This window comes from Triturus cristatus, chromosome 3_1, assembly GCF_964204655.1.
Source record: "Triturus cristatus chromosome 3_1, aTriCri1.1, whole genome shotgun sequence".
Taxonomy (NCBI): Eukaryota; Metazoa; Chordata; class Amphibia; order Caudata; family Salamandridae; genus Triturus; species Triturus cristatus.
Window position 1 is genome coordinate 216,339,441 of NC_140583.1, and position 23,361 is coordinate 216,362,801.

General features: G+C 44.9%; 1 protein-coding gene across 1 annotated transcript in view; it reads left to right on the top strand.

Annotated features, from left to right (window-relative positions):
• Positions 1 to 6,453: 6,453 nt before the first annotated feature.
• Positions 6,454 to 23,361, top strand: part of ETFA (electron transfer flavoprotein subunit alpha) — a 300,814-nt gene continuing 283,906 nt past the window's right edge. The window contains exon 1 of the mRNA XM_085643692.1: positions 6,454 to 6,589. Coding sequence (XP_085499818.1) covers positions 6,545 to 6,589 — 45 coding nt within the window. The 5' untranslated portion in view covers positions 6,454 to 6,544. The remainder of the gene's footprint in view (positions 6,590 to 23,361) is intronic.

Consider the following 23,361-nt stretch of genomic DNA (forward strand, 5'->3'; position numbering starts at 1 on the left):
ATTACACTAAATGATGAACAATTCCCAGCCTAAAACGTGTCAAAACAAAGCGATGGGAATTGCGTGTCACTGTAGTTAACCCCTTCAGTGCCCATGACGAGCTGGACTCGTCATGGGCCGCGGTGGCGCTGTGCCCATGACGAGTCCAGCTCGTCATAGACCCCGCCCGCTAATACAACGGCCGGCACAGGGCGGGGAAAGGGGCGGGCACTGAAGGGGTTAAATATGCCTGAAATCCTTTGTTTAGATTTAAGTCATAATAAAAACGGGAGGTGGGTAGATTCTTGATCAACCTCTCACGAGCCTCCCTTTTATATAGTAAAAACCTTGTTTTTAACTCTTTTCTGGTGATTGATGCTGCAAACTCATGGTCAAGGAGAATATTGCATTCAAATAAGAGGTTATACCAATAATAAATATATTTAAGCCATGCTATACGCAGGGAATGATCCAGCCTCAAACAATCTTTAATAATAGTTTGTGTAAATTGTGTTTCACTTTTGGACCAAATAGAGCGCCAGAGTGTCAAAGGGCGTAGTGCTGCTAGATCCGAAATATATTCAATTCCAACTTCCTTGTGAATTAATATTGTTGATGCTGAGGGAGGAACGCACAATAAACGTTTAAGAAACTTATTTTCATCATACTGAAGTTTTTGGGCGCATTGATGGCCCCACACTCCTGCCCCATATAATGCGGATGAGACACACCTCGCATTATAGATGGCCATCATTTCTTTGATTCTTCTGTCCCCTAGTTTGGCTGTGAATCTAAAAAAACTGTTAGTATTCCTACTCATTTTGAGGCTCATATTATCATGTTCATTTATCCACTTCCCATCCCCTGAAAATGTTATTCCTAGGTAACAGAACATTTTGACAGATTGCATCTTAGCCTTTTCTATGTAGAATGTACTAGCTGACTTAACTTTTCTACCACAAGTCATCACAAAGGTCTTAGATTTATTGATAACAAGTTTCCTACACTCTATAAATTTTACAAACTTGTCAATAAGACGCTGCAATCCGATCTGTGTGCGAGATAGCAAGACGGCATCGTCCGCATATAACAAAATTGGGACTGCTCTCCCATCTATAAGAGGGGCGTCCGATGAAATCTCACTTAAGGTAGTGTCGACTTGATTAATAAATAATGAAAATAAAAACAGCGCCAAAACACATCCCTGTCTGATGCCTCTCGCTACCTTGAAAGAGGGAGTACATTCACCAGACGGTCCATAGCGGACTTTAAATGACAGCATTGAATAGAATCTAGCTAAAAAATGTACAATTTCCTTAGGTGCACCTAGATCAAGTAAAATTTGCCATAAAATAGTGTGATCTACAAGATCAAAGGCACTACTCAAATCCACGAAGCAGAGGAACAGGTTGCTCTCCCTGGCAGTTGTATATTTATGAATAAGAAGGTCAAGGTTGACACACTGCTCCAGAGTCCCCAGGCCTTTTCTGAACCCATACTGTGCCTTTGATAAGATTGTGTTCTCTTTAGCCCATGCTTCCAGCCTTTTTAACATAATTCCACTCATAATTTTAATCGAGGAATCTAGTAAGGAAATGGGACGATAGTTACATGCCTCGGATTTGGATCCTTTTTTATGAAGGGGAATTATTAGAGATTGGCCCCACGAAATCGGAAGCTGTCCCTCTGCCGTCGCGTTAAAAAATCTCGCTAAGATGGGTGCCCAGAGATTTATTTCAGTTTTGTATAAGTCCAACGGAACCCCATCCGGGCCAGGGGCTTTACCTCCTTTACTGCTTGTTAAGCCCTCATATACCTCATCTATGCTTATATGCAGTGCTAGTGGTGGCCATAAGGAGTCAATACTCAAAATTGAATCTAGACCGAACCTTTCCGGATTAAAAATATTTAAAAAATGTTCGATCCATGAATTGCAATCGATAAATGAAGTTATTTCCGGCACATTATCATTCTTTAAAAAGGGACTGTTTATAGTCTCCCAATACAATTTACAATTGTTTGTAGCTGCAGCTAAATTAAGATTATTACAGGCCTCTTCTTGGAGGTCTCTTTTTCTGGTAGCAAGTGTTGTTTCTCAATTTCCACGTAAAGTTTTAATAAGAATATTTTTCTGGGGTTTAGTGCTTAGAGCTAGTTTTACTTCATGCAAAGCCCGGGTACAACTTTTGTCAAACCAGCCTATGCTTACCAACTTTTTCCGGCTGCTTCTTTTGGTAAATAGGCTTTCTATTTTTTCACTTATCCTAAGAAAGCTAATAAAAATGGTATTAAAATCAACTTCTTCTCTGAGACAATAATCTATCTCCGTGCTACATTTCCTTACCACCTCATTATGCATTTTCTGTGGATCAATCCCAGCCCATTTAATTCTCATGCCATTTGGTCTTAATGCTTCAATATTATTAACGCAGTCAGGTTCCGCTATATGTTTGTTTCCCCAGCACAATAGCAAAATGGATATACTATTGTGATCACTTAACGCTTGCTCATTGACCCATAAATTCGAGTAGTCAGTGTTACTAGAAATCAGAATATGATCGATATACTTGTTGGCGTTCCTCCCTGTGAAAGTTGGGCAGTTTATATTGTCCTTATTCTTAGAACAGCTTAGTAATTGTAAATCTAACTTTGCTATCATTCTGTTCAAAGCTGTACCATAGCTGCAGTGGGGGAAATGTAAATGGTCAACCACTTCGTTTTTAACAGTCTCCCTCCTAAAGCCGCATGTATTACTCGTAGCTAATGGACACATACTAATATTAAAATCACCTGCCCAAAGGAGGATGGTCTGCTTACGTGATGACGCCAGGATCCTTTCTATTTCATCAATAAGTGGGACTAAGATTTTTCCTCTGTTGTTATTAAAAAGATTGTTGTAATAATTGACTAGTAATAAATCTTTACCATTAATAAATTCTAAGCGTAGCACCTGACTATAAAGATCCACTGAGGTACAACTTCTAATTTTACAGTTGGCCAGTTTATTTGATATTAACAAAGAAAGGCCACCCTTGGCCCTACCAGCTGAAGAATTAACGGCATTTAGCCAATGAGAAGTATAGCCCTCTATGAAAATGGGCTCCTTGCACCAGGTTTCCTGAAGGCAGATAATATTGTGTCCTGCATTAATGAAGCCCCCCCGGAATGGTGTATCCAATTTTCTATGAAGGCCTGCTATATTCCAAGTAACTACACTGTATCCAGTAATTATGCCCGTATTAACAACCACAGGTTCAATATTGTTGGGAAATGTTGGTGTTTCTACATGGGGAATCAAATGCTGAGTTTTCAAATTAGTTAATGGCAGTTTCACTGCCACTCTCTTTGTTACAGAGGCTCCATCATCCTCACAAATATTAAATGCACTAGAATTAAACAATCCAGTTATACCTTTAGGTGGAACATAAGGGAGCCGGGTATCGTGTCCCAATTGTTCTTCGCATACATCCAGTGGAACAACCTTCGTTACCCCTATGCTAATATTGGTCTTATTCATACCCGTTAGCAAATTATGTCAATCATTATCCTCTAATAATTCTAAAGCCTGGAATCTATTATAAGTCGGTATTGCAAAGTAAGGGCGAGACCTTTGCAATATTGTCAAGTTATTAGTAACATGATTGAAATTACCATAATGACCGGGTTCCAGTAGATGTCTATAAAAATACCCTAGAGGTAATAGGATTGTATTTGATTCCAGAGCTGATGGTGATGGGGCATTAATATGGGTACTTTGAGCCCATGAGCATGATTTGAAATTTATGATGATGCAGTCCCCCTCCAAATTTTTCCTTAGGGGGCCCACCCATCCCACCCTTTGTGTTAGAATGATCTAATATGCGCCCTGCATTGGAAAATTACAGTTGTTGGGCAATCAATGTAGGGTTTTGTTTTTAAGCATTTCATGATTTTCAACTTGACCGTGCTTTAATTTGGGGACATTTGCAAGCACCGCAACATTGGTGCTACATTCGGGAGGTAAATTAATGAAGGCCGGGATCTGACTAGTGTTAGTTGTCATTAAATCTTTCCTTTCTTTGCTGACCTGTCCTATCGATGCATGTTTCTCAATTAACTGTGAACCCTGATTTCTAAGAATTTATATTTTTCTACCCGGGGTTGGGCGGGAATGCCCAGTCTGATCAATACATGTATGATGTTTGTCAGATAACTTTCCTAAGGAAGCGCTGCTAGGACTTAAAACCACAGTGTCAGTCGTGATTGGGGTTCCATTTTGTTCCACGTTATTACCCTCCTCTACATTATTTACCTCTATACTAGTTCTAGTTCTAATTTCCTTATTTGGCCGACAACCAGTTTGATCTAACTTCCCCCTTAATTTGTGGACCTCCCTAGCCAGATTATCCACTTTTTCATATAAGGGCCTGATCAGCTCAGTTAATTTATCAAAGACCGCTTCAAGACTGAGTGGTATATCAGAAGTTTGTTTAGCCCTTGTTCGGGTAGTGACCATGTTCCCTACTGGGATAATTTTTTTATCCCTTTTTACCTTCACATGATTCTGCCCTGTTATTTTCTTCCGTGAATTGTTTGTTTTGGGAATGGGGGGTGATAATAGAATAGGACTACTCTCCATATCAGACAGTCTAGATATGTTATGAGAATGATTATTATCATTATTATTAGAACCTTCTGGTGCGATTGGGGCCAAAACCGCTTCAGTAGTTGGGCTTGGTGATTTATTTAGATTGTCCTGGTCTGCCTGTAATACACTTGATCCCATGGACAGTCGCCTTTCGGTGCAATCGATTTCTTGTGTAAGAGCACTAACAGCTTTTACCAAATATGTATCGATCGTATTACACGCGTTTCCATCAAATACTTTAACGCGGCGTTTTGCCATGGCCAGGTAATGAACAATAGCTGCCCCTGCCAATGGTCACCCAATATCAAACTTTGATGGTACACAACATTTGAAAGAATGGCCAACGTGTAAATTCGAGCTTTACACAGTTACAGTCTTCTGACCTTGTTAGAGGGGTGCCCCGCCCAGCCTCATCCAGCCTCATCCGGGCTAAGACGGCCCCGCCCTTGTCCCGGCTCGCCCCGCGGGACGAGGGACCAGGCAGACCTTTATGCGCCTCCTGGCGCTTGCGGATGACGTGCACAGCGACCTCACAGCAGACAGGGATGATGGGGGTTGCAGTCCGGTATGGCGGAGCAAAGCCCAGCCAATGAAGACAGCGGAGCTAAGCCCGGCCGACAATTCAGCCCCCAGCAAGAAAAGGGGGGCTATAAAAACAGGCGGTTTTTAAGATCACAGTGTAATGAAAGACGGAGATTTTTTTTTTATATTCTGCACTTATGCTTTGCTGTTTGCATGCGGCTCTCTGGTTAGAAGAATGATTATAACTTGTGACCTGCAGATAACATATTATGTCCAGCAAAAGCAGTAACCCACTGAGATGTGTACATCAAATCAACTATGATTTGCAGCAGACACATTAACCTTCCGTATTATTTTATGACAAGCCAAACCTGTGACTAGACCGCACGAATATTTCTCCTGCAGTGCATTGACCATTAAGTAGGATATTGGCCTTGCGTTTCAGGGACTTTGCAGTATTTTCAATTCCCTTTTAGAGCTTTTCGTTGCTCAAAAGAGATAGTTTCTGATTACTTAAATGGGCTTTAATGCTCGGTTTTACTCGCAAGAAAGTGTCACTCGAAGTGTCACACATTGGGTAGTAGAAGGTCACTCACAAGTACATTGAAAGCATGGATGTGTCACACATAGGCAAAACATTTGCCAGACAAAATCAATATTTTTGTGTCAGTTTCCGTCCGTCCCCAATCAGTAACGCGCTTTCCCAGATTTACTGCTCATCGTTCTCTGTTAAAATGAAGCAATAAGAAGGAGCGTCTGGATTTGTAGTTAATACAATACTGACCCAACCTCTCTTTGACAACTACAACGTTAAAGTAAACTTTCCCTCAAAGACTTTGCAGCAATCCACTCGCTCACCCAGACTGAATGCAACATGCGCTTTTTATTTTTTTCCTATTGAAAAAAGTTAGCCAATGAGATGGCCAGACTCCTGGTTACGCAATATTATCGCGAGTCTTCGACGGGATCATGCAAACCAACCCATCTAGGGTACGAACTTAGCGGCCATTTTTACTTAGTCTACTAATGTCTCAATAGATAGAGTTTGTGAAACAAACGAACAGTTTCTTGGTCTTGAAGTGAAGACAGTAGCCCACTGAAAAGAGAAACATTGCATCTTAGCTTTACTAAAAAATTAATTCGTATTATCTAGAAGTTTTGAGTTCTATAAGTTATTTACAAGCTATATCAGGTTAAAATACACATTCATCTTTTTGTTTTTTATGGTGAGTCTACATTTGTACCAGGAATTTATGTACACTATTTTCTTCGCAATTCTTTTTGCCTTGGCTGAAAAAGGGTAACTTTAACATGGCAGGCGCGATGACTACTAGTGAGTGGACTGTGCTTGCCCTTTCCTTGACGTGAGCCGGGGTCGGCGGTCACTCTGGATCCTCTGAGTCTTCAGCAAGAAACATGTTTCTAGTGTCAGGCACCAGGACGCTGCAGCTTAGGAGAGCGGTACGAAGGTTTATAGACTGCACAGTTTGGGGAAAGTGGGTTGGGTGGTAGACTGCGGATTTTGTGAAAGTGTTGTGGGTCTTTGGAGTCATTAAAGTTTTGAAGTAACTAGGTACCCAAGAGCTAGCATAACATTGACTCATTAGTATGTCACTTAATTCGGTCACACATACACATAGCTTCTATAAACATCTATTAGGTATATTTATAATTGTTTTTTAATAGCTACCGGTTCGAGACTCAAATTGATCAACATACAGCGTTAATCCACCGGGAATTTAATGTGGGTCACTTCTTCTAGCCCATTTAAAATTAGGTGGCAGGAAACCTTGCTATCCAATGTAGCCGACTTTCAGATATCCCACATACTAGTCTAGTCTTTGATTTGTCCAATGCAGGGTATGAGAAGATCACCCATTTTTGTTCCTGCCTGATCTGGGATTTGTAGTAGTGATGCTGTTTCATATAGTCGGAACACTCCAGACACCAGAATGCAAAGAATATAACCGAGCGTGCATGAGCTTTTTTTTACATTTCATTTTTATATGGGGCACATTTAGGGATTCCGTTCAAGATAATATCGCCACTTTTTGCATGGCCTTCGTGCTTTCTCACATGGTCACCGACTTCGATAGTTATTATTCGGAGATGGTCAGTGAACCGTGAATTCACGGCTCTTTTCCCTGCAGAGGTGGAGTTGCGCTCAGTGTTCTTAGTTCTCCGTATTTTTGTTGTATTTCTTTTCCCCTAATTTGTTTTTGTGTGTGCATACGTAGCTCCATCAGATTAAGAACATGAACGAAGGCATGCATGAATATGGGTGTCATTATTAATGCTGTTCGGTTATGCTAATTTTATTTGTCCTGAAGGATTAACTGGGCGAGTTTGCCACAGCAAGATTAAGTTGCTTTTACTTTGCCACGATGGGTGCATTGAGCCATACTAACCTAGCCGTTTATGGACTGTTGGGCATGTAGCTCTAACTCCCGATGGCACAGTGTGTGTGCCTGTTACATTTTCTGATACAATGTAGCATGATGCTTTGTGCACTTGCTGCCGGGATTTGTTTGTCAACTCTTAATCCCAGGTTTGAATGATCATAAAATAAGTGAGGGGGTGGTATTAATATGCTCTGTGCTGTATTAGGTGCAGATGACGTGTACATCCTAGTAAGATAGCACAGTGGGTTCGTTTGCATGTTTCAGAGAAAATTGTGTGAGCAATTCATGCAGTTTGTGGTGAAGGCTTCAGTGTCATTTTATGCCTGTTGCTACTATATGCATGTAACGTAGAAGGCCTTGGTTATAATCCTCGCAGGGCTGGTTTGGGCGTTCTTTTATTTGCGATCAGTGGAATTACGTTAGGTGGTAATTAAGACTTTTGCTCTGTAGACAAAAATAATTAAGTTTATATTTTAATGCTATAGAAAGAGTCATTGTTAGTGTAGTTGTATACGCTTATCTACATACACGCAACACATTACGAAAGCGTTATAAATGTTACAATGTTATTGTCCATGACTAATGAAGAAGGATCAGGCCCGGCTCCAGGAATTTTTATTTGGGTGGGCCAAGGGTTCATTTGGGTGGGCCACTGCGGGCTCGATTTGACGCATATACGTCTGGGCAGGCCTGCTTCAGGGCCCTCCTTTATCTCTTCTTAGTCTTACAAGGCCCAGTAAAACACACTCTTTTCCAAATCTCTTTCTAAATATTATCACTCTTAAAAAGTGTTTTTTCCATGTAATGTTCCTTTGATGGGAAGAGAAGGTTTCTGATGTGGGGGTATCAGGCAAGTGACACTTCTCGGGCTCCCCCTGTGCGAGCCTTCAGGGAGAATCCCTCTTCATTACTACCTCCACCTGACCCCAGACTCTGCAACGCACTCCCTTACAGGCTTGATTATCCACTACTCCTCTCCAGTGCACCTTATCTCACAGATGACCTTGGGCCCCAGCCCCATATCAGGCACCATCGGGCTCCATTTTTCTTTTTCCCGGTAAAAACATTAGTAAAATCACCTTCAAACTTAAAACATTGAATATAGCAGTAAATATAATTAGCATGCACTTTAAAGTATGTTCCTTAGTAGCCCTTATGACCCGACTGCTAATTAAATAAACAAAAACAGAAAGGCCATGACAGGGCGAGGCTTTAGCGCTGATGCGAAAGTGTTTTTTGGCACCATACCAATAACCTCTTTCTCCGTAAATACCTTTACTACCACCTTTCAACAGTGCCCCTGATCCCTCCATGGCGCCCCCTATTGACCTCCTCCTCGGATTCCCTCACTGCCTCCCGCCACAAGTGCCCCTCATCTCCCCATAGCCCCTCCCCCTCATGACCTCCTCCTCGGACTCCCTCACTACCACCCTCCACCAGTGCCCCTCATCTCTCCCTAGCTCCCCCTCCACCCCATGACCTCTTCCTCGAATTCCCTCACTGTCACCCAGGGCACAAGTCCTAAAAAAATAAGTGTGGGGACGATGACGTCACAACAGGAAGTGAAGTCACGAAAGGTGGCTTGCACCATCAGACTCATTGCCTCCCCTCGCTCACTCCTTAGATGCCATTGCATCAGAGAAGCCAGCGCGTGAGCAGCGTTCTGAATGAGCTCCGATCTCGCCCCAGAGAGGCCAAAGAGTGAATGTGTGGCTCAATTTGCTCCAGTTATCGAGCTCCCGGTAAAATAAGTGGGGGGACGCCGTCCACCCGAGTGGTACCCCGACTTGAGCCCTGCTGTCACCCTCCACCAGTGCCCCTCATCGCTCCACAGCCCCTCCCACTACCTCCTCCTCAGATTCCCTCACTGCGACCCTCCACCAGTGCACTTCATCACTACGTAGCCGCTCTCTCATATGCATTTCATTTGTTGTATAGCGCTACTCATATCAGTGTAGTTTGTGTCAGTACTTTACACCACGTACACATTATACAGAGACAATGAATCATACAAGTATGTATATCAGTCTACAGGGAATACCACATAAGCCAATGAGGATTACAAGGTGTATGAATCACATGTCATCCATACTGGTGGGCAGTATATTTTGAGAGGGTTTGGTCTGGGGAAACACAACCTTAGGATTTAAAGAGTATTCCAGTATTTGGGGGTCAGCTTTACTGATAAAAATGTATATCTGCCCAAAAATACTCATTTTAGCAACATTAGAATGATGAAAGACTGAGGAAGTTCTAACAATATCACAAAACAAAAAAAAGCGAAGTTCTAACTATACCATTCATGTTTGTATGCAGCTCTTTGGTGACAGTTCATTGGTCACTGTCCTATGTTAGGATTGTAACTTCTGAACTGCAAGTAACACAAGGATCTCTGTGACGAAGGCAGTAAGCCACTGAGCTATCCACATAAAATACAGTTCATCTGCATTTAAAAACTACCAACAGACAAAGGATTGCTCTCCAGCGGATCATTAATCACCACCGTTATTGGGGCATTTGTTATTGTCTTATTGTTATCCTGCATCAGCCATGATAATGATAACAACTGTTTAAATGAAGCGCACACGAAGTATGTGTCCTGCTGGGTTTATGCAGATTTTTAAAAGAAAAATAAATAGTCACACATTCTCTTACCTACTCCATTAGTCAAACTTTGTGTCAAAACCTGATGTGGTAAGCTGCTGCAGGGGTCAGGAAATGTGAATAGGAATAAACAAACTTCTTTTCTCCTGCGCTGCATAGAAAAAGAAATATCCACGCAGGAGGACAGTAGGCAAAGGTTACCAGTGCCAAAGAAAGGATGTGTCGCCTTTCGCCATGTGGAGATGAAGGGGTGAAAAAATAAACAAAGCCTCATTACCTCCTCGTCCAGTCTTCCTCGCCACAGTATTCACCAATGAGCCTCCGGCTCCACACAGAACTCCAAGTAAACTTAAAAGAGCAGCGCTCTAGTCTCCCCTCCCTCCTCCAACATGGCCCCCAGTGGCTTCAGCCAATCCCATAAAGGGATACAAACCAGCCAGCCCGATCTGTTCTTTTTTTCTGCACTTCTCCGAGTGCTGTGTTACCTGCTGGTCAGGTGAGTGGGGCTGGGGTCCTGCTTGAGCAGACCCGTTTTTGCCCTTGGGTATTAAGTTTGGGGGAAGTAGTTGTTTGTATATATTGTTATTGGTTTTTCTTTCCCCCTTCTTCTGCCTTCACGCCTCTGGTCCTGCTTCAGCGGACTTTCGTGGCGTTTGTGTTTGGGATTTCGTCTATGATGTTCTGGGAGCGCGCCGGGGCGTTTTCCAGTGGTGGTCGAGTCCTGCTACCGCTGTCGCGGTTGGTATTTCATACCTGCTGGGGGGTATTTGTGTCCTTTCCCGACCGCGCGTCCTGCTGAGCGGACGTAGCGCGGCCGGGTCCGTTTGTTCTGGGGGCCGGAGGCTCCCGGTCACATTCCTACCTGCTGCCGAGGCCGTGTTGGTGCTCTGGGCCGTCCTCCTTCCTTTCCCCGGTGTCTGGTCTGGCCGGTTGGGTTCTGCTTTAGCAAGCCCTGGGTGTACGGGAGGCTGGAAACAGGGGTCTGAATGTCCCCTCGTCCATGTGGGCAGAGTTTTTGTTTGTTCTCTGTGTGCTGCACCTCTGGCTTCTCTGTTGTTGTGCCTTGCTACATCTTTGCATTCCTGGCGTCCACGGCTGCACCGGCTTGCTACAGCTCTTTCTTGTGTCCGGCGAGGCTTCTCCTTTACTGCCCCGGAAGCCGCGCTGCCTGTCTTGCTGGTTCCACGGCTGCCTCCTGGCCTGCATTCACTGCTGCTTCCATGGGGCCGGCGCTGGCAGCTGCGGGGCTCCAATTATCCCTGGTGTGTATTGGTGCTACGTTTGCTTTAGCTTTTATTGATGAAACCAGACCCGGCAGGCGCCGGGGGCTGGTTTTCCATTTGGCTCCCCCGGGCCCGGGTGGGCGCGCGCTCCCTCCCGGGTGCCGCGCGCTGCTGTGTTTGCCTCTGGCGTTCCCGGTCCCACTGTTGCTGCCCGCTCGCCCGTTCCTGGGTTCAGGGGCGCGCGCTTGGAGGACGTGGTTCTGTACAGTATTTGTGACCCTGGAGTGGCTCATGTCCTTACAAAACGACTCACTGGGTGTGTCAGGCGGATGGCGCTAACATCAACATTGCACACAATCAAACGCATGAAAACCAGATTCACAGCGTTGGGAGTGGGAGAACTTCGCTCATACATTAAGACGAATGGGAGCTGTGTGCTGCATCTGACTTTTTTGCAATTATACATTTACTTTATTGGCGTGTGCATCAACTCCTTTTTTGGCTCATGTCCTTGTGGGTTTCTTTCGGTATTCACCTGGAGCTACAGCTCAACGGTAAGTCTTGTACCTCTGGTTGCAATGGGTCTCACAGGACAAGGGTTCAAGTCCCGCTTATGCTGTCAATGTGTCTTAAGATGGCGAACGCTCACACTTTAAAACTTTCATTTCCCACATCGCTGTCTGGCCGTGTTTTTCGTTTGTTGTGTCTTGCACGCACGCTTGCGCGCTCCATTCTCTCACGATACGACACAGTCTCGTGCTTTACGTCTGTGTGCGTGTGTTATTTGACTGGGCACTTCTGCTGCCTGTCGTTTTTTTGGCTCTGCCGTCTCGTTGTGCTGTGCCACGGGACCTGCGTCCTCTGGGTGAGTGTTCTTCTGTTGCTTTGCATATTTGCATTCCTGGGGGGTTTTAGGCACCTGTTACTGTGGTATTTGCCTGACACCTTTCGTTGGTTGATTCCCCCATTTTACCCTTTTGTATGGGGTCGTTTTCGTGAGTGTCGCTGAGTTGGGTGTCAATGGACATCTGTTGTTCAGCGCCGAGTCTCCTACGGGCACTCAAGGTTCCAATTGTCACAGTGGCCTATTGGTTCGAGTCTGAGGCTCTTAATCTCACGGTTTCTGGTTCAACCAGGAGCTATAGCTCAATGGTAAGTCTTGTGCCTACGGTTGTAAAGGGTCTCACAGGACAAGGGTTCGAGTCCCGCAAACGCTGTCACAGTGTCATAAGGTGGCAAAATTTCAAACTCATCTTTAAAAAAAAAAAAAAAAAAAAAAAAAAATTACTTGTGTCTGGTTGGGCAGGGGTTAGTCTCCTGCTGATGCTGTCGGGGTGTCCTAGGATGGCGGATTTGCACAATCTGCTTTATAAGGTTTGCGGCTGGGTTTCTGTTGGGCTGCTGTTGGCACCTGTCATTTCCCACGGCTGCTTCTGTGGGTGCCCAACCGGAATGGGATGTGGCCTTCTTTCCTTGTCGGTTTCTTTCCCGTTTCCCGAGTCCCTACTGGGGCTTGGGACTCTGTGTTGGGCGGAGGCGCTGTGTTGTTTTTTTTGTGTTTGTGTTGAGGCAGGAATGTGGCTCTCCGCTGTGCGGTTGGTTTTTGGCCTCCTTGGCCCCATGGCACAGGATCCCCTTACTCCCGGGGGGTGCTTCCGTCTCGCGGTATGGCCATGTGTGTTTTTTTGGCGTTTTGTGGGGCCCTGGTTGGGCCTTCCCTTGTGCGTGTTTCGCTGTGGCCTAGTGGTTGGTGCTTCTTGCTCCTCGAGGTTTTGTGTTAACCTCTTTTTCTAGTGTCACCTTCGCGAGGTTGTTGGGGATTCTGTTTGTGTGGGGAGTTCTTCGCCCGTTGTTGACTTGATTTCATTCGGTTGCTCTGGTGAGGTGGTAGGGTGTTCCCTTCCTTCCTCTCTGTGGCACCGTCTCTGGTGTTTTGTTGCACGGAGGGGTGGCTTGCTGCCACGGTTTTGGGGCGCTGTGCCTTGGTATTTGGGTGTATTCTCCTGCTACCCATGCTTGGCTTCCAGGGCCCTGTGGTACCCAGGGTCACTATGGCCTGTTGGGTACGGTCTTAGACTCTTCGTCTGGAGATTAGGTGTTCCTTCCCTGGTCGTTCTCTGTTTGCTCAGCCTGCGGTTTAGGCAATGGTATTTCCTTCTGTGAGGTTGGGAAATGTTTCCCTGTCTCGGATGGCTGCTCACTGGCCGACGCTTCAATTGTCACATGCACAATGTGATTTCGCAAATGGTAAAGTTTGTGTTACATGCACGGTTGTGCCTTGCCGGGATGCCTGGTGAGTGGATGCCCTGTCGTTCCCTTGGCCGACGGGTCTCTTGTATGCCTTTCCCCCTGTTCCCCTGATTCGGGCGGTCTTGCAGAAGATCGAGTGGGAGGGGTCGTTTGTGCTTCTCATTGCTCCGGGTTGGATGCGTCGCCCTTGGTGTCCCCTGCTGTTGGAATTAGCTGTGTCTCCGGGGTGGGCCTTGCCATTCAGTCCTTACCCTCTGTTGGGCCCTCCTCTTCCTCTGCCTCTGCCTGTGTTCCGGTCCTTGGGTCTGCGGGCCTGGCTCTTGAGAGGGATTCGTTGATGCGAACTGGCTGTTCCTTGGCTGTAGCTGGGGTCATTCAGCAGTCCAGGAGACCTTCTACCCTTAAGTCCTATGCTAAACACTGGGATAATTTTGTTTCTTGGTGTCTGGGTCGCGATCTGTCGATGGCTTCTTTGGATCCGGCTCGCATTTTGGATTTTTTGAATGATGGGTTTGTGCTAGGCTTGGCCATTTCGGCTCTTCGGGCTCAGTGGGCTACGATTCAGGCGTTCCATGTCCTTCCTTTGATTTCTGTTTCACCTTTGGTTGCTAGACTTTTTAAGTCTCTCTCTTTCCAACGCCCCCGTCCTATTATGTGTCCTCCACCTTGGGACCTGCCTTTGGTTTTGCGCTCCTTGCAATTGGCTCCGTTCGAGCCTTTGGAGTCGGTGGAGTTGAAGTTTTTGACACTCAAGGTGGTGTTTCTTGTGGCGATTGCTTCTGCCAGACGTATGGGGGAGCTGGGTGCATTCCTTCATTCTGCTCCCTTTTTGTTGGTTTTGCCGGACTGGGTGGTGTTGCGCCCTCATCCTACGTTCATTCCAAAAGTGGGTTCTTATTTTCATAGGTCTTCTGAGGTGGTGCTTCCATGTCTTTGTCCTGATCCTTCCTCGGTTGAGGAGTCCCTGTTGCACCTCTTGGATGTTCGGCGTGCTTTATTGGTATAATTGTCGCGCACGTCTTCGTTTTGCTAAGTGGACGACTTGTTTGTCAATTATGGTTTGTCACGTCGGGGTCTGAAACCCTCCCTCTCGACGTTCAGTCGCTGGATTACGGAGGCCATTTTGTTGGCGTATGCTTCGGTTGCTGAAGTTCCCTCCCTTCCTGTTCAGGGGCATTCCACCCGCTCTGTTGCTGTGTCTTGGGCCTCCTTCAAAGGGGTGTCCATGGAGGATGTTTGCCGGGCTGCTACTTGGTCTTCACCTCATACTTTCGTGTCCCATTACCGCCTCCAGGTTGGGGGTGGGGGTTCTGTTTCGTTTGCATCTTCTGTGTTGACTGCGGGGATGCCTTGAGGGGTTGTATTTGATTACTGTTCCTCTGTATATTGACTCTAGTTTCACTGCACGTTGCTGTGGTCTTTTCCTTACATGAAGCTGATTGCTTTGGTATCGGCTCATTGGTGAATACTGTGGCGAGGAAGACTGGACGAGGAGGTAATGCCCGGATTACTTACCGGTAATCTTCATTACTCCGAGTCCTAGTCTTCCTCGCCACAGTATAGTTTCCCTTCCCTCCCGGCCCTGGTGGTGGCTTCATGTCTGCGGCTTTGATTATCAGATCGGGCTGGCTGGTTTGTATCCCTTTATGGGATTGGCTGAAGCCACTGGGGGCCATGTTGGAGGAGGGAGGGGAGACTAGAGCGCTGCTCTTTTAAGTTTACTTGGAGTTCTGTGTGGAGCCGGAGGCTCATTGGTGAATACTGTGGCGAGGAAGACTAGGACTCGGAGTAATGAAGATTACCGGTAAGTAATCCGGGCATTAACATGTAAATGGTCTTTGAAAGACCTGTGAAGTACTCGGGTGCGGCTGCGATAACCTCAAAAGCTGTCTGTGTGTGTGTGCGCCCGGGCGCACTCACAAACAAACAGACAGCCCTTTGAGCGCAATGCCGTTGTGCGCCTGCCTTCCAGCCCTCACTGCGAGGGCCAAGGTTCCTGTTTGGGTGGGCCAGGCGCATGTTTGGGTGGGCCTGGCCCACCCGCTACAACCGGGCCTGAGAAGGATACAGCATATCAGAAGTCTTTCTTCCTTGTGCTATGGGCACATAACATCGTCACTCTTTCTTAGCAAATAATATCTTTTTTATGGTTGTATAATCAGAACACTTTTACATTGGTTTACCTCATGGCAAGCTTGCCGAGTATCAAAACAGTGCATTTTGTTGCTCCTGATTGCCTGCTCAGTCTGGAGGCAAGGTGCGACAATGTACTTGGCCTCTGCCACGTGTTGAGTGATTCAACCTTAGCAAAGAAACAATAAACAGTGCTTAACTGAGGACTTATTTTACAGAACAAATAACAATTTCGGTGGTTAGGAGTCATTCGCAATAATGAAATATATCATATATGGAGAATAAACACGCATGGCCAAAGTTGATATACTCAATACACCAATTAGAATATAGCTACTGAAATATTTTTTTTATACATTGATGACAATGGAGTGCTCAAAGAGGGGTGAGTACACAATGCAGCAAAAAACGATATAGTGAGAAGTGTGCATACAGAATAAAAAGAAAAGAGTCTATTTAAGTGAATTCAATAGCAACGGTGGGTTTAAAATAGGAAAGAGCACTTAAAGCAGGCCAGGCGGTTCACAATTTCATGGAAGACACTACTCAATAGGAACTGGGAAAAATAAATCTAAAGAAGCCACAAAATAAGTAGGGCTAAAAAGGTAATCAAGGATAATAAACCTAGTAGTAAGATTATCATAGTACTCAATAGGGAAGGCATTTTCAAACCCTATTGGAGAAAAAAGTTTCCAAAGTGTGTATGATCTAGCCCTGTCTGGCGTCACTGTCTGAGAGCTGGAAGGAAGCCTTGGCATCATAAAGGACCCTCTTGTACAACCCATCCATCAGTTAGTCGGAACAACTGTATTCGTGATTTAATGCGGACTGTGGATTTTTAATCCATTTAGGGATATTGTAGCTCAGGAATCTATTTTACGGAGGTTATGATGTTTATTCATTTTTGCATTTATCTTTTAGTTTAGTTTTAAAATAAACCTTTTTTTTTGCTGATCCCATTTTACACGTCTCTATTGATGGCAAGAGTGTCCGACATTAAGCCCTGATGTTATCACATATGCAAATGTAATGCCGAATCCTAAGAATTAAAAAGAAACCTAGAGCTAAGGATGCATTGAAATCTGTAGGGTCTTTAGATCAAATGTAGTGGACGAGGCTCTGGATAAATTGAAGCCTACACCATCTTTCATATCAGTAACATCGATTATTTGAATTTCAAATTTTCATTTAGTTATTTTAATGTCTTCTATTCTCCCCAACTGCAGTCTTTTTTGCGACTTTGAAAGCCATACAACACAGTTGTTTACCAGTGGTTGATGTCATTTGGTAGTTATTTACTCTGTGTAATTGTTATCATGGTAAGGATAATTACTTGGCTTTCCTCGCTGACAAGCTATAAATGCAGCAAGTGTTGCATTGATCATTCAGATATAGCTAGTAAGCAGTTAGGGGTATGGTGCTTCAAATAGCATTTTTTCATTGATTGTGGTGTGAATTAATGTAAGTCTATTGATAGCTTTTAAGTCTTGTCAATCCATGTGGATTTATTTTGTGCCAATTAAGTATTTTGAAGTTTTGCTGAAGTCTTCACTTGCAGTCCGGTATTTCAGTGTTCTAGATCCAGTGTGATCTTTAGAGATTCAGAAGTTTATGGAGCTTTAAGATCATATGGAGAATACTGGGGGAGGGATATGTGGCTTTAGACACTGAACTACATGGAATATTTCACTCCATAAGTATCAGTGAGGGTTGGGATCCATCAGAGTCAATGAATGATTACTTATGTCTACTAACCCACCCGGGGTATGGACCATCAACCGGGACTCTCCTTTGGTCTCTGTGGTGGGCTTTTCTTTTAATCTGACTCCAGGCGCAACACATCTCCTTGCAATCAGCCTCGAGACTGCGGCCACAGGTGTTTCTTGGCCTTCCTCGTTTCCTTAATGGTTCCAGGTCAGGGCTTGCTTGGTGGAATTTGATGCAGGCTTGCAGAGGGCGTGAACTATCCAGCCCCAGTGTCATTTTATGATCTCTTTATAAGCAGGGAGTGGAAAAGCCTGCTGCCGTAGTCATAGTTGCGGATGGTATTTGCCCAGCGGATTTGGAGGATATCCATCAGACAGGTGTTGATGAAGGTCTGGACTTTGGTAGTGGTTGCTGCTGTCGTCCAAGTTTCTGCTCCATACAGAAGGACCGATTTTATGTTGCTGTCAAAAAGCCTGACCTTGGTTTTCAGCGTTAAGTCCTTGAAGCTCCAGAACTTGTTCATCTGAATGAAGGCAGCCATTGCTTTGTCAATTCCTGCCTTGACGTTGGTGGCTGCGCCGCCCGGTTTGTCTATGACACTGCCCAGATAGGTGAAGGTCTCAACCTCTTCCAGTGCATTGCCTGAAAGAGTGACTGCAGTTGTGCTGTCCGTGTTAGCCTTCAAGATCTGGAATGATTATGAGCTATTAAATTCTGCAGAGCCATTTAATTCCATGAAGCATCACAGTGGCAATAAACTGCAAGAAGTTACAAACATGACTGGGAGCACCATTGGTTAGGTGCTTCACTTTGTTGGGAAAGTAATTATATTGAACAGCAGCTGTTCAAAGGTGAACATTCAATAGGGTTTATTTGTGCAGTATTCATAGATTACTACACATTGACCTTTCAGCAGCCCAGACAACGCACCAGTAGTATTATCCATTACCGTCCATTTAAGCTGGGAATCACCACCTCCTCCTGCAAAACATCTTTCCAGGTGATATTGCATGATTATGCTTTGCTTGATTTAATTTCATTGTGAGAAAGTGAATTAATAATTGGAGTGGAAGGTAGTCCACCACAAGGAATAAGATCACTATCTTTTTAGGTCCAGTTAAAGGTTTTAGTAATTTAAACCTAAGCTCAACCCCTGGTAACTTTGGCACAGAGCAGACAGGCTGAACTTGGAGAGAATCATTAAAACACTACAAATACCCAAACAGTTAAATGTTCGAAAACACAACACACTAAAAACCCCATCCCAATTTATATAAATAGAGAATTATGTAATCAAAAAAATTACACACAAATGATAGAAATCCAAATGGAAACCAAAGACATGATTTTTAAAAAGTTTTAAATAAAAATATCACCAGAAAGCATTGTGTCAGTTGATTTTGGTAGGCCAGGACCTAGGCATGATATCAGGCCTACCACAATAAAGTGCGGGTTGGATTTACAAACCAGGTTTGACCCGGTTCAAAGTTTCAACTTGGCATTTGGTCTGAAAAATGGATGTCAAAATACTTCAGCCGGGCTAGCCAGCAGGCTGTTTCCAAGGAGGGCTCCACGACGTCAGCTTGGCGTTGGACAACGTTCCGGTGAATCCGTTGTTTTTTCATGGGAATAGTTGTGCGGGGAAAACATTTGAATTTTGTGCTCGGGGAAGTCCTCTTGCCAGCTACATACTTTTGGCACCTTTGCCTGGTCATGGTTTTTACTTTTGAATGTTGTCTTTTTTCGAAGCTCTGAATCCTTCAGTGGAGCAAGACTGCGAGCGGTATCTGAGGGCTCTGTGAGCTTGGATACCTTCTCTCAGAGGTCCCACTGAATCAGATTTGCTGCTGTGGAGAGGCTCTGAACGTGGGAAACCTGTTTCTTCAGCCCAGCTGGGTCACCCCTTGGGTGGATTGGCTTGTCAGGTTTATCTTGGTCTCCTGGAGGTCTTGGAATACAAACCTTTTCCAAGTCCTGAGTTTTCAGATGTGATAAAAGTCCAGACAGACACAGCCACTGGTTCCAGGACCTCAGGAAAAGCACTTGGGAGTCAACTCATTCCAGCAGAGGCCAATGGAGGGTCCAAGTCTGATCCAGTTGGTGCTGCAGCTGGGCACTTCAGAAAAATTCTTCTTGCAGCTTGTTTTGTCTCTGTAGCCACACAGAAGGCTAGCCAACTGAGCCCTGGACTCCACTCCTTTGTGTGGTTGCATGTGGATTATGTCTCCTCACAGGTGTCAAACAGGTGCAGCCCTTCCTCTGCTCTTCTACGGGTTCAGAGTGTTCTGAAGGTCTCTTAGGGTATCGCCTTTAAGCCTTGAACTAGCTTGTGAGTGGGGTGACTCCTTGTTCCTCCCCAAGGGTAAAGGTTCCAAGGAGTAACCCTACCCACATTTGCAGCAGTTCCTGTCTGCCCTACTGCAAACAATCTGATAGTGCCTCTCATTCCCTAAATCCAAGATGGAGAAATCCTTCTCTACTTGTGCAGAGTCAAAAGTACGCACCCAGTGGCGTGGTCAGACTAATGAGCAGCTCCTCCTCTGTGGTCACTCCAAACCAGTTTTGGGAGCATCTTTCACTCCCACTAGCTTTGGTGCCTGCTTGACTGTGAGGACAAAGGAAGGGGCATGTTCATGTGTCACCTGTTATCTGCTTATTACAGGGGATGCCCCTTTGAAGTAAATTAGGTTCCTGGGCACAGCCCAACTGGTCATCCTGCCAGGAGGACAAAAAACGCTCTCCACACCCAGACCATTGTCTCTGCTCTAGGAGTATTTTTTCATACCTCATCAGGGCTATTCACCAGCTCAGTGATAGTTGGAGGACTAATGCAAATTAGCCTCCAGTAGCTTCAAGTAGACAAAAGGTAACCTTCTAAAAGTCTATTTTCCTTAATATTCATGAAAATCTAACTTCAGCATTAAGTTGGGGTATTAATAAATACCCCAAAATAGTTATTTAATAATTTTTCTAGCCTGAGATTGCAGAATTGATATTTACTATTTGTTCCCAGTGATTCTCGATTGGGCAACCACCCTTCCTACATTGAAAATAGCTTTTGGGACCTAGACTTTGTAAGAACATTTTAACTTTAAATTTCTACTTGTCCTACTTTTGGATATCATTCTTCATGCCTTGTGGACTACAAGGCCTACATAAATGTGACTTATTCATATTTGAATATGAGGCTTTCTCCTATCAAAAAGGGTCATTTTGCCATGACAGGCTGTGGTGTTTAAAACTGCTGCAGCCAGGCTACAATGGTAGGTTTAGAGTCAAGTTTTTCCTGTCACACTAGTGGATGGCATAACAATACTGTAATCCATAGGTGACATTTAACCGTTCATGCCATAGGTTTATTTTGGGACACATATAATGTGGCCTTATAGGAAACTTAAATAAGGTATTTAGGAGTAAGCCAATTTTAACATGTTTTTGAGGTTAGACCACATGCACTGAGGCCTGGTTTTTAGTGCCCCAGTCCAGAGTTAAAAAAAAAACGAGGATCATCAGTCCACAAAACATGAGGGTAACCATGCAAAAAAAGGCACTTTATCACATTTGCAATGTTAACAAACCTGATCTGTGGCAGCCACTCCACTGACTGAACAGCATGTCGTATTGCAGCTGCTGATTTGTGTTATTATATCTCCAATTTTCAGTTCTGCTTTGGACATCACTCCAGCAGCATTTTCATTTTCTCAGCCTTTGTAGTCTGATAGTATATTTAGGTTGTCTAAATGTGTGCTGCACTGGCACATATGTCTGATTCATCTGTAAATCTGAGCCACTTTATCCAGAGGCGCTGGAATCTGCCTCTCATCACTAGTGTTACTGTGTGTGTCTGTATCAAAAGTATAAATATTCATACGCTGAATGGCATTTTAATCTGTTCTCTGCTTTGCTGCACAATTCCATGTATGAATCACATCGCCTCAAAACACAAATTAGAGGACAGTGATTAAATTACCAGAAAGTGCACACTAGTCCCCCTCACCCCTCCAATGGGCTGGCCCTCCATGCACCACATTTCTATCTGATGCAATTGACCTATCACAGCTTCAAGCAAGCAATTGTTCTGATACCAGCTAATGTGCCATTGAGATGCCCACAATCTCTTTCAACAATCCTTATCACAGTGAAAGAATAAGGATACCGGAGAGCCATCATCAAAACACTTAGGAATGAGTGCTGCCCTCTTACTTGGGACACTGTCTCAATAGTTGAAGTTGAAATAGAAAGCTGAGGGAGGAACATGTTATGTTGGGTGTATTTGTAAAGCACATTATCACCCGTAAGGGTAGCCTGGTGCTGAGCAGGTGTGTGGGCCTAGTGCTGCTTATGATAGGTTGCTTCATTGGAAAGGCAGGTCTTCAGCTTCCTGTGGAATTAAAGAAGAGAGGAGGAGGCATTGATGTGGGCGGAGGCTACTTTAGAGGCAATGTAAGAGAGCATCCATCCTCCAGATATGGTTCTTTTTGTGTAGAGTGTGTGTGAATAGAAACCCTGCAGCGCTGAGGTGTCTGAGTGGTTGATGGAAGGAGATGCCACTGTTCAGGTGTGTGGGGCCTTAGGTGTGTAGTGCCTTGAATGTGTGTGAGGAGTTTTAAAAGAACACGTTTGTGTATCGGGAGCCAGTGGAGCTTGCTGAGGTGTGGTTTTGATGTGAGTTCTATGTGGGAGGTTGAGGATGATTATGGCAGTCGGGTTCCAGATAGTTTGTAGTCTTCTTGTGAGTTGCTTGGTGATCAGGTGTATAAGGTGTTCCTGTAGTCCAACTAGCTGGTGGCGGGCACGAGTGAAATTTTTTCTAGTTGGCTTGGGTGCCAGCTGAAGACCTTCCTCAGCATTTTCAGGGTCTGGAAGCAGGATACAGTGATGGCATTGACTTGTGCTGTCATGTCCAGTTTGCTGCTAATGATTATTCCAAGGTTTCTTGCATGGATGATGGGTGTGGGCCCAAGTTTGGTTGCCCACCAGTTGGAGTCCCATGATGAGGTGTTCTTGCCGAAGATCACCACTTCAGTCTTGTCTGTGTTATGCTTGAGACAAGGGCTTTCAACCACTTAGCGACTTGTATCATGCAGGCGGTGAACGTATTTCTTGTATTGGGTGTCTTGTTTAAGAGGGATAGCATGAGTTGGGTGTCGTTGGCTTAAGAAAGGATGTTGATGTTGTGTGTGTGCATGACAGCCAGAGGGACCATGTATGCATTGAAGAGGGTGGCGCTGAGCGATAAACCTTGAGGCACTCCGCAGATGAGTTTGAGGGTTTCCGTGAGTAAGGTGCCATGCTCAGGCTGACAGCTTGTATTTTATCCATTAGGAAGGAGCAGATCCAGCCGCGAGTCTGTCCCTAGATGCCAATCTTGTGCAGGCACCTGATAAATGTTGGGTTTGAGACATTGTCAAATGCTGCAGAGAGGTTCAGGAGAATGAAGGCTGCCAGATCTCCTCTGTCAAGCATCATGTGGAGGTCATCTGAGTTGGCAGCGAGTGCTGTTTCTTTACTGTGGTCAGGCCTGAATCCTGACGGCATGGCGTCAAAGAGCTGGTGGTTACTGAGGTGGATGGTGAGGCATCGGTTTATTAGTTTCTCTAAGACTTTTTCTGAGTATAGTAGAAGGGAGATGGGTACGTAGTCGCAAATCGTTGCTGGGTTTGTAGTTGGAAAGCGTAGCTTGACCAGTAGATGGTTTCTTGAGCAGGGCAGTGATGGTGGTGTGTTTCCAAGTGTCAGGGAATGTGGCTTTGTCAATGGAGGCATTGAAGATGGATGTTAGTGCTTCACTGATCGGCAGGAGTCCTATAGTGAAGGCGTGGTGGGGCCAAGGGTCAAATGGGTCCCATGAGTTGATGATATTCGTGGTAGCAGCGATTTCGACGGTGGTGACAACGGACCACATGGTTAGGGT